The sequence below is a fragment of the Cebus imitator genome, unplaced genomic scaffold (assembly GCF_001604975.1).
Source record: "Cebus imitator isolate Cc_AM_T3 unplaced genomic scaffold, Cebus_imitator-1.0 Scaffold616, whole genome shotgun sequence".
Classification (NCBI taxonomy): Eukaryota; Metazoa; Chordata; class Mammalia; order Primates; family Cebidae; genus Cebus; species Cebus imitator.
In genome coordinates this window covers 507826-519922 of record NW_016107931.1, presented here as the reverse complement: position 1 = coordinate 519922, position 12097 = coordinate 507826, and the positions used below count along the sequence as shown (strand labels likewise).

The following is a 12097-nucleotide window of genomic DNA, read 5'->3' as shown; positions in this document are numbered from 1 at the left end:
TTTGCAGTTGATCATCTTAGGATAAGAATGTGAATTAAATGAAATAATGCAGGAAACACACATCCATATTTAGTAAATCTCTCTCTGCTGCTTCTTTCCTGTTGGGGCTTTTCTCCTTGATTTCTTTAGCTTTCGCATCTGACAGTTACACGTCAGACGGTGTGTAAAGTGCTGTGCCTGGAGTTTATCTGTCTTGTGTGGCTTTCAGGAAACACTAAGCCAAGTACACTGTATGTTTGAATCAAGGTGGTGTTTTCTGTGTCAATTCCCTTGTGTCTGGAGAGAGAGATACGTTAAGAAGAAGAATGGGGGGAAAATCTTCCTCTTTCATTTATTCAGAAAGCGTTTATTGGTCTGGAAGTTCATGAGTAGGTCAGTTGTGGTCTGCAGCCTTTGAGAACTCAGAAACGTGGACTTTTAAGCATTTGATTTCCTCTTACTGACAGCAGATTCAGCCTTGCAGTCAGAGGCCCACATGGCATGTCTGTACACTCAGTGGCAGTGGAATTGGTGGAGACCTATAAGACTTGGCTAAGGAAAATGCAGGGATGAGGGGCAGAGGCGGATCTGTCCCCTTGACTTTGACCTCAATTCTGTCTTCTGAGCAGGATCACTCCGAGAATGCCATTGGTGTGGCTGCTACCATGGCCCACGAGATGGGTCACAACTTTGGCATGAGCCACGATTCTGCCGATTGCTGCTCGGCCAGTGCGGCTGATGGTGGGTGCATCATGGCGGCTGCCACTGGGTGAGTCGAACAGGAAGAGGGAGGATGGGGAGGGGGCGGGTACTCCTGGGCAGTGTGACCCAGGGGTTCCTCACAGCTGGCCCCACCGAGGCTCCCTTCTACTTCTGATGGGACCAAAAAATGTGGTTTTTACAACAAAGAAATTGAGAGAAGACCAAGGCAAATGTGTGGCAAGAACTTAGGTTTTCAGCAGGAGATTTGGTGCTGGTGTGACCCTAGATTTACTTAATTTTTGTTTTAAGGTGTTGAGTTACAAAATTGGCTTGGCCATATATATCTTTTTTATTTCATAAATTTTTTTTTTTTGAGACACAGTTTCACTCTTGTTGCCCAGGCTGGAATGCAATGGCATGATCTCGGCTCACTGCACCCTCTGCCTCCTGGGTTCAAGCAATTCTCCTGCCTCAGCCTCCTGAGTAGCTGGTATTATAGGCATGCACCGCCACGCCCAGCTAATTTTGTATTTCTAATAGAGGTTGAATTTCTCCATGTTGGTCAGGCTGGTCTCAAACTCCCGACCTTAGGTGATCCACCCACCTTGGCCTCCCAAAGTGCTGGGATTACGGGTGTGAGCCATTGCACCTGGCCTAGTTCATGAATTTTTGAAGAGGATTCATTTTGATCATAGCCACAAGCCTTAATTCTTCTATCCCAAGAGTGTTGGATCAGTGCTGTTTCAGTTCCAGGCTTCACTGAAAGCTTGAGTGGAACAGAACAAAGTGAAGAAGGGAACCATCCACACACCCCACAGTGACTTCTGAGGGAGTTTGCAGCCTGCATTACCCATGAGGAACAGGGCAAGGCAGCTGCATCTCCCCGTGGTCATGAGGGCATTTTAAAACCAGAGCCTTTTTGAAGAGAATTAGAGAGTTTGTTCAAAGGACTTGTCTTCTAGCATCTGGACTCAGGTAGCACAAAGCATTGGGTTCTTCCAGGTTCTTTGGAAGGCATCATGGTAGAACCTTGTGTTCCCTCACCCCAGACCATTAGGGCCTGCTTATGATTCTTAGAGAATAATGTTTCAGTGTCTCCAAGAAACAATGCAGCTTTCTTAGAGCTCTGGTGTCCATTTTAAAAACCTTCTCATCTGTGACGTAGAAAGGATGATGTTGGCTGGGTGCAGAGGCTCATGCCTATAATTCCAGCACTTTGTGAGACCGAGGTGGGTGGATCACCTGATGTCAGGAGTTCAAGACCAGCCTGGCCAACGTGGTGAAAAACTGTCTCTACTAAAAATACAAAAATTAGCCAGGCATAGTGGTACGTGCCTGTGGTCCTAGCTACTAGGGAGGCTGAGGCAAGAGAATCACTTGAACTTGGGAATCGGACGTTGTAGTGAGCCAAGATTGTGCCACTGCACTCCAGTCTCCAGCCTGGGCAACAGAGCAAGACTCTGTCTCAAAAGAAAAAAAAAAAAAAGATTATGCTACAGCTTCATAGTTATGTACAGATCCCTAGGAGCTCACGGTTAATTAAGCCTGTCCCTTTCTTTCTAAATCTCAAATGCATATCTGAAGACAAATGATTGAGAGTTATATTGATTACTACTCCAATTCATTTTTAAGTCATTCACAAATTTGGATACATAAACAATTATTAGTAACAAATGCCTTGTAGCATACCTTCCCGCTGAAGGAAAACCTCCAGTTTTTTGAGGGTTTAGCCTTCAATTGGTTTAGAGAATTGGGAGCAGGATAACTCTCCTTTTGTAGACCCAGATGGTTGTACTTTTTGTCCTTTTTACCAAAGTGGGACCCAGGCTCTTCCATACGCCTGTGATAAAGAGCATGTGTTTGTGAGCTGGCTGGTTGAGTTTGGAGTGCCCTCTGCCTCCTTAGAACAGAGATGAGATCACTGGCCCAAAAAGAAATGAAACTTAGGATCTTGGCATTCTTTGGCCTGGTCCTCTGTTGCAAGAGAATATTCACCTGATATCAGCTTCAGGAAAAGTTTGAGTTGGCTGGTGTTTTCTTAAGCTCTAAGGCTTGGAAGACCTATTGTAACACACTCACAACCCTTTCCTTGTTCTAGCCCCCTCGTGCAATGGGCAGCAATTGCTACTCCTGATTCACAAATACTTCCTCCATGCAAAGTGAGAAAAATAAAATGCTATGTGGTTAATATCTCATCACTAAGGATGACAGAATTCTAAATTAATATATCGGTAGATGTTCTAAAAGGCCAGAATGTGTGTGTGTGAGACTATGGGAGTCTGAGCCCAGGTGGAGTCAGCCCCGTGGGTGTCAGGAGTGACACCTTCCTGACTGCTGGACACTCAGACTCCCCACTAATTCCCGCCTTGTCCTCTGCCAGGCACCCCTTTCCCAGAGTGTTCAATGGATGCAACAGGAGGGAGCTGGACAGGTATCTGCAGTCAGGCGGTGGGATGTGTCTCTCCAACATGCCAGATACCAGGACGCTGTACGGAGGCCGGAGGTGTGGGAACGGGTACCTGGAAGATGGGGAAGAGTGTGACTGTGGAGAAGAAGAGGTGAGGGGCCACAGTGATGCTGGCGGGAGGGGAAGAATTTGCATTGATTTCAAAGCTCAAGGTCAAAAGAGAACACAATTGAAAATTTCTTAGTCACAGGCATTTCCTACACACAACTATCCAAAACCGCATGCCAAATAAGATGTGGAGAGGAAGCCTTCCAGATGGATCTTTCTGCTGCCTCTTCCAGTTTGTAGTCAGCATCGTTAGTGTCCACAATCAGTTCTCCTTGTGAGCATCTGGTCTAACCAGAAACCACGATCACGTGACATGTTGACTCTCTCTTCCTCCATGGAGCTGCACATGCCTCCTTGGCCCTCCAGCTGCACGGAATTTATTCTGGAGGCCACACAGCCGGATACAGGGACTTGCACAGGGGCCTTATGAGGATGCTTAAAATAACAAGCTCGCTCTGTTTAGGCTGGAGGAGAGATGATGGAAAGGGGATGTAGGAAGTGCTGTCAAGCCTTGAAAGGGCTGCTAGGAGGAAGATGGGTCAGAACTGTTTGTGTGTAAACTCTCCTTCCTTCTGATCTTCGCAGTGAGTGTGGCGGGCACATGGCAGACCCTGGTCATTTTTAACAAATGCAGGTGGTTCTGCAGAAAGCAGACCTGGAGTGTTTCATCTCTGTGTTTTGAAGGCTGAAAATATGTATGTTAATACATGCGTAACAATTTGGGGTAGATAACAAGTAACAGTAAATTAAAGGGGTGAGACTGAAGTTGTGTTTATATGGAAAAAGACAGTTTGATTTTATGGCCTCTTCTGTTTTGTTTTGTTTGAAATGGAGTCTTGCTCTGTCACCCAAGCTGGAGTGCAGTGACATGATCTCTGCTTATTGCAACTTCCACCTCCAGGGTTCAAGTGATTCTCCTGCCTCAGTCTCCCAAGTAGCTGGGAATACAGGTGTGTGCCACCACACCTGGTTTTTTTTTTTTTATTTTTATTTTTTGGTATATTTAGTAGAGACAGGATTTTGCTACATTGGCCAGGCTGGTCTCGAATTCCTGACCTCAGACGATCCACCCACCCCAGCCTCCTAAAGTGCTGTGATTGCAGGCGTGAGCCACCGCACCCAGCCTATGACCTTCTCTATGATGTGATTTTCTGTTTTTAATGCCAGCATGTAACTTTCAGAATAAAACAAGAACTAGTCAAGGATGCCATCCCACCACTGTGAGCCCAGAGAGATCAACCCAGACCCATCAGAAAGGAGGGAGTGGTCTGAGGATGCAGGGCCCAGTGGGTTGAGGAATGGGCTGAGAGTGGATTTGGCCAGCTGGCTTATGTTCTGAGCAGCTGCTCATTCAACAGATACACTGAGTGTGGGCTACTGTGTCTGGTCCTAAGGTTAGGATGAATGGCAAAAATGACATAGTTCCTGTCCTTTGAGAGCTGATAGTCTAGTGGGGGGAACACAGATTGAAATAATTGCAAAAGAATATATGTACGGTCCATGGCAAATGCTAGGAAGACAAATTACACAGCACTTTGAACATATATAATGTGAGGGGGAACCTCCTTGCTTGGGTGGGAGGTGACGTGGAACCCCTATCTAAAGGCTGTGTTAGGAGTTGGCAAGGCATGCAGGAGGGAAGGCAGGTGGAAAGGGAGCCTCTGCCTTGGTGGGAAGAAATATGGTACTTTAGGAAGGCAGGAACATGGAGCCCAGCATGGTGGGTGATTAATGGGAGGAAAGTGTTGTGTTTCTTCCCTTGGGGGATACAGGTGGACAGGTGTCTGTGGTCGGGATGGGATGTGGCTCTCCATAGGCTAGAGCTCCGGACTGTTATGGGTATGATGAGGCTGATAAGCCTGAGGCGGGCCCCAGGTAGACCTGACTTGAATTCGGCAGGCATATCCCTTGGTCAGCCACTGGGCTTGCCTGAGCTGCAGCATCCCCATCTGTGGAATGGGGACAAGGCTGCCTCATAGGGCTGTGGTGGAGAGATGTGTGGAACCCCACACACTCATCACTGGCTGATGGATTGGCCTGTGACTACTGTAAGAGTGTGATGAGGACACTCAGGGTCACTGGAGCACCTCATCATCTTTTGAAAATCTCAGGCTGGGGAGAAGGAAGTAAGAGAGGAGTGCAAAGAAACCTTAGAGACCCTCGGTTCCAGAAAGGTCCAGGCCAGGAAGGGCTTAGGAAGGGAAGCAAGATCGAGAAGGAAGTCTGAGGAAACAGGCCCAGGAGTTGACATAAACTATCCAGAGAGGCTGTCCCAGCAGGCCCTTGCACCGCCAGCCCCTTTTTACGAGATAAGAAAGGCGAGGAGGGTTGGGGCAGGAGGGCGCCCATGAAAGACAAAGTGGATGCTCTACTGGGGATGAGAAAGAACAATCATAACATTTCCATATACTGTGCTAAAAAGTCAGTTTTAGAAGAATACATGGTTACAGGGAGAAATATGCATGTCATATTAAGTTAAAAACACAGATGCTGGAGAGGATGTGGAGAAATAGGAACACTTTTACACTGTTGGTAGGAGTGTAAATTAGTGCAACCATTGTGGAAGACAGTGTGGTGATTCTTCAAGGACCTAGAAATAAAATTGCATTTTACCCAGCAATCCCATTACTGGGTATATACCCAAAGGATTATAAGTCATTCTATTGTAAAGACACATGCACATGTATGTTCACTGAGAGACTGTTTACAATAGCAAAGACCTGGAACCTACCCAAATGCCCATCAAAAATAGACTGGACAAAGAAAATGTGGCACATATACGCCATGGAATACTATGCAGCCATAAAAAAGGATGAGTTCATGTCCTTTGTAGAGACATGGATGAATCTGGAAACCATCATTCTCAGGAAACTGACACAAGAACAGAAAACCAAACACCGCACACATGTTGTCATTCATAGGTGGGTGTTGAACAATGAGAACAAATGGACACAGGGAGGGGAACATCACACATTGGGGTCTGTTGTGGGGTGGGGGGCTAGGGGAGGGACAGCAGAGTGTGAAAAGCGGGGGAGGGATAACATTGGGAGAAATGCCTGATGTAGCGACGGGGGGATGGAGGCAGCAAACCACCATGGCATGTGTGTACCTATGCAACAATCCTGCAAGATCTGCACATGTACCCTAGAACTTAAAGTGCAATTAAAAACAAAACAAAACACGGTAGATGCTATGATTTTATAAAATAAATATAAATACATATGCATGTGTGTAGAAAATGCCTGGGAAAATATTCACACTCAAAATGTAGCTGTGTTTTAGGCGGGCTTGGTGGCATGCGCCTGTGATCCCAGCTGCTTGGGAGTCTGAGGCACGAGAATCACTTGAAATCAGGAGGAGAAGGTTGCAGACTGTCTCAAAAAAAAAAAAACAAACAAAAAAACGTAGCTGTGTCCAAATCATGTTACTAATGATTGTGCATATATATGGTTCTTGTGATAAATGCACACTAGCTTAGTGACAAAGCTGTCACATGATTTTTGAGATCAGGAGTTTCTAGGCCAGATGCGGTAGCTGGTGCCTATAATCCCAGAACTTTGGGAGGCCGAGGCAGGCGGATCACTTGAGGTCAGGAGTTCAAAACCCAGTCTCTACCAAAAATACAAAAATTAGCCAGGCATGGTGGCATGCACCTCTGGTTCCAGTTACTTGGGAGCCTGAGGCAGGAGAATCGCTTGAACCCAGGAGGCAGAGATTGCAGTGAGCTGAGATACTGTACCACTGCCCTTCAGCCTGGGTGACAGCAAGACTCTGTCTCAAAAAAAAAAAAGAGTTGCTAGAGAGCTGGGGTTCCCAGGCTATAGAGGTAGGGGTTGGGGAAAGTGTTGGGGGTGGTAAAGGCCCTCCCCCACTCACACCCACCCCACTGTCTCCCCAGGAATGTAACAACCCCTGCTGCAATGCCTCTAATTGCACCCTGAGGCCAGGGGCAGAGTGTGCCCACGGCTCCTGCTGCCACCAGTGTAAGGTAAGTGGCCCCTCCTTCCTCAGCGCCGTGGGCCCTGATCTGACAGCAGGACTACAGGACTGCTCTGCTGGGGATTTCCTGCATCCTGGGGGAGTGATGGCAAGAGTTTCAGAAACATGGAGCAGGAAAGATGCCTTGAATAAAATTTACTATTCATATACTGGGCCGCACTGAATTCAGATCATCCCAGAGGCGTCTGGTGGCTCTTTCGGAACGGTATTTTTAAAATTATTATTATTTAAAGATGTATCCAGAGAGAGTGGTCTTGATTTTACTGAGTTCATAAACAATAATAATTATCATAATCTGTATTGGCATTAATGGACCTCTTAGTAGATGCCAGGCACTGTGCTGAGAATTTTATGTACGTTATCTCATTTGTTCCTCACAAAAACCCCATAAAATATATGTTATCATCCTCATTTTAAGATGCGGAAACTAGCACTTATCAAGGATAAGAGGTTTATTGGGAATCAGGCAGTCAGGAAGGGCCTGAATCCAGCTTTCCCTGACTCTGGAGCCCACTTCTGTAATATTGACGTGGGAGATAAATCGTCCATTACCGCTAGTGTTACTGTAGAACCACAATCTCGCATCCACAGTTCTGAAATTCAGAGAGTTCTAAAAGCCAAAAAAAAATGTAAACATATTTGGTGACAAAACTTGACCTGGATTGACATGAGACAAATTATAATCTTTTAAAAAAATCACTCCTAAAGTGAATATTTATATTGCATTGCAGAAATATTAATATGTTTGATGAGAAGGTGTTATCCCTGGCCTTGCTGAGGGGTTATATAATGTACATATGTAGTTATATATGCAGACATATGTAATTATCCATATATATATACACATGTGTAATTATATATGTACATCTATATACATATGGACCTATGTATTATGGTGCCTGCTTTCTAAATCTGAAAAGCCTGAACCCCATCTGGCCCCAACATTTTAGGCAGGAACTGTGGGCCCGGGCATCTGGCCAGCACTTGCTGCGTGCTCATCATGTGCCAGATTACCATTCACATACTTTGTTCTAACTCATGTTTAATCACCCCATGAGTAGGTCACCATCCTGAGTTGTGGGTGAGTGAGCACACACAGGTTACACAGCAGATGTCCAAGGCCCCGCTGATGGTTAAGGAGCTGGGATTTGTGCCCAGGCAGGCTGGCTCTGAGGCGGGTCCTCTTTGCCCCCACCTGGCCCTGGGTGGCAGAGGTGTGTCCTCCAGCTTCCTCCTGCATATACCTTCCCTGCCCACACTTGCAACTGGGCATCCACTCAGCAAGCTGCTCAGCTGGCTTCTCAGCCTGAGCCTGGTCAGTGGAGAAGGCTGTCTGCCTTCTTTCCCGGGAGGAGCCTGTGAGTGGGGAGGAGTTGCCCAGGAGCAGGGGAGGGGGCTCTATTCTCAGTCACAGGTTTCCTAGCCTGGCTGTCAGAATTTGCACAGCATCTGGTCTGGCCATGCTTCCCCCAGGGAGGCTGTGCTGGGTCAAGTTCTTCCACTCTTGGCCCAAGTCTTAAGCATAAGCCTGGAGTGGACCCCTTCATTGCACCCAAGAATTTCAGTTTGAGCCTCAGAAAGGATTCCCTGGTGTCCGAGACTTTGACTTTGACTATGTGATTTGGGGCAACCTATTAACTAAGCATAGGTTCTTTATTTGGAAAATGGGGCGAGTATTAGTAACACTGATTACTCAGGGAGGCTCTAAAACTCTTCACCCTTTGCCCCAGGTGTGCTGCTGAGCAAGTTATTGATCTGCAATGTGGGGCAAATAGCAGTATGTATCTCATGGAAGTTGTGAGGATCCCACAAGATATGTGTATGTCACATACTCAGCCCAGTGCCCGGCTCCATAGTGGGGATGGATTATTGCTGAGGTGCTTTGTAAACTCACAGATGTTCTGTGAATGCTAGGGGTGTGTGTGTGTGTGTGTGTGTGTGTGTGTGCGTGTGTGTGTGTGTGTTAGCGGGTCTGGCTCCTCTGCCACTTATAAGACTTTGGATACATAGTCTAACCTCTTTAAGCCTACATATGTTATCATCTGTAGGAGGGATAATTATATTACATAGGACTGTCATGAAAACTAAATGAAGTCATATTTGTACTGGGCACTTCAGTGGGAGCTGCATAAAAGCAGCTATTACTAAAGCATGTGGTGAACTGTAAATTGTGCACGTATTATTTCTTGCCTCTTTCTTAAGACTGCTATGAAGAGAAAGTGAGATAGCATTTGTGAAAACACCTTGAAATTCTGCCAGTATTCCTGTGGGAAGGCTGAAGATGGTTTGGGCTAATGAGGTCATATCAAAAGTGCTGGTGATGGAAATCATGGTGATGGAAACTTCTGTTCCGTGGGAGTGATGCTTATAGCCCTTGGGCAGCAGGGTTGAGGGCAGGGAGGAGACTGACTGTGTGTTTCCTCTCGTTCCTTGGCTCAGCTGCTGGCTCCTGGGACCCTGTGCCGTGAGCAAGCCCGGCAGTGTGACCTCCCGGAGTTCTGCACGGGCAAGTCTCCCCACTGCCCTACCAACTTCTACCAGATGGATGGTACCCCCTGTGAGGGTGGCCAGGCCTACTGCTACAACGGCATGTGCCTCACCTACCAGGAGCAGTGCCAACAGCTGTGGGGACCCGGTAAGGCTCTCCTGGGGAACATGGCTCTCCCCAGCTCACCGTCTCCCAGCCAGCCTCCCCTGCCCTCAGAGTAGCTTGGAATCTTGGCTTCAGGATGGCACCTCTAGATACTACCTGTTTTATCCCCTTGACTCAGGTTAGATGTTCAGAGAGAAGCAGAGGACAGTGTTTCTTCCCAGTCCCTTGATGCTTTTCATTCTCAGAGTGGACAGATGAATGAGTAATCCAAAAGAAAATGAGCAGAGGATGGAGACAGAGAAGCAAATGCAAATGGCCCTTAAGCTATGAAAAGAGCTTTAACCTCGGTCATATTAATTGAAAGCAAATTATAATTATTATGAGGTGAGATTTTTCATATATCAGATTGTAAAGACTGAGAGTTAATATAATAATAATATAACAACAATAATAATGAGACAGCGTTGTGGAGGGTGTGAAGAAACAGGTAGGTATGACCCCTATGAAAAGCAATTTGGAGGTATACTTAGAATTGAAGCTAGCACTTACTTGTACATGTGTTGAGGATATATTTACAAAGTTGTTTACTGCACCATGTCAGCTATGCCAACAACAAACTATGTGTCATTCAGTAGGGACCGATTAGCTCTGGTACATTCATATAATGCAATGCTTTGTGGCTAAACAAGGAGGCAGCCCTATATTTACTGAATAAAATTATCTTCCACAAAAAATTAAGTGAAAATGCAAGGTGTAGAACAGTGGATAAAACGTGCTTCCAAGCCAGATGTGATGGCTTGCACCTGTAATCCCAGCTACTCAGGAGGCTGAGTGGGGAGGATGGCTTGAGCCCAGGAGTTTGAGGCTGCAGTGAGCCACCGTACTGAAGGACTCCAGTCTGGGTGACAGAGTGAGATAGCATCTCTTTTTNTTTTTTAAAAAAAAAAAAAAAAAAAAAGGCTGGGCACAGTGGCTCATGCCTGTAATGCCAGTAAGTACTTGGGAGGCCGAGGCTGGTGGATCACCTGAGGTCAGAAGTTCAAGACCAGCCTGGCCAACATGGAATAACCCTGTAACTACCAAAAATACAAAAATTAGCCAGGCGTGGTAGTGGATACCTATAATCCCAACTACTTGGGAGGCGAAGACAGGAGAATCCCTTGATATGCTTCCATTCTTTATTAGATAGATTATCTCTAGAAGATACACACAGAATTATACCTAGGAGATATAGAAATTAGACATATAAGTATCTTTAGAAAATACACTGTTATAAGTACTATTTCTCCAGGATGTAGAGAAGTAGGAACTAGATGACTACAAGAAAAATTTTCCAAGACATACTTATGTCTTTAAAATATTGTGCATGTATGACCTATTTTTTAAAATCTTGAAATGAGACATGGCTTCTACATCAACCCTCCCCACACACAGATATAACTCCTCAATAAGGTAGGAAGAGTTTATATAAAACATTCTTCTCTGAAAGGGTCTTGATGAGAATGTGGGGATGGAGTAACCTGACAGGGAACAGGAAGAAGAGGCTCAGTGTTCCCTCCCAGAAAATACTCTTCACTTCACGATTTTACCAAAGGTACCTTTGCCCTTGGGGGCTTCTGACAGGCAAGTGTACTGATAGATGTTGCTTACCCACCCAGGAGCCCGGCCTGCCCCTGACCTCTGCTTCGAGAAGGTGAATGTGGCCGGAGACACCTTTGGAAACTGTGGAAAGGACATGAATGGTGAACACAGGAAGTGCAACATGAGGTGATGACCAAAGGGTGGGCCCTATGAAATAAAGGTGACAAAGCCACTTCTGCTCTGTACTCACTGCTGCCCAGCTCAGCAGCATGGCTGGCCCCAGAGCTGCACCTTTGTGTAAATCAGTTGAAGTCAGTCATCTATTCTTGGCTCCCTGTTTGACAATGCACCATTCAGCTCTAAGGAAATCAGAGGAGGGTGTGGGTGGCACTGCTTCCTAGAAAGCTGATCAGGCTTCTTCTGGGGACCATTTTATAGTAGGGCACGGAATCAGTCCTTTTGGGTCATTTCTGCAAAATGCTAATCATGCCCTAATTTGAATAGGTCCTCATTCATTAATTTACTCATTCATTCATTCATCATTCAGTCCAACTAACCATCCACCCATCTGGTACTCATCTATCCATCCACCCATCCATCCATTCATTCATACATCACCCACTCACCCACTGATGATCCATCCATCCACCACCCACCACCTACTCATTCACTCATCCATCCATCCATCCATCACCTGCTCACCCACTGATCCCTCCATCCATCCATCC

At 46.1% G+C, this 12097-nt stretch overlaps 1 protein-coding gene across 2 annotated transcripts in view; it reads left to right on the top strand.

Annotated features, from left to right (window-relative positions):
• ADAM19 (ADAM metallopeptidase domain 19) overlaps positions 1-12097 on the top strand; it is a 97785-nt gene that overhangs the window by 69084 nt on the left and 16604 nt on the right. For both annotated transcript variants that reach the window (XM_017517073.2, XM_017517072.2), the window contains exons 11-15: positions 609-748; positions 3062-3239; positions 7095-7184; positions 9635-9830; positions 11447-11555. In XM_017517073.2, coding sequence (XP_017372562.1) covers positions 609-748; positions 3062-3239; positions 7095-7184; positions 9635-9830; positions 11447-11555 — 713 coding nt within the window. The remainder of the gene's footprint in view (positions 1-608; positions 749-3061; positions 3240-7094; positions 7185-9634; positions 9831-11446; positions 11556-12097) is intronic.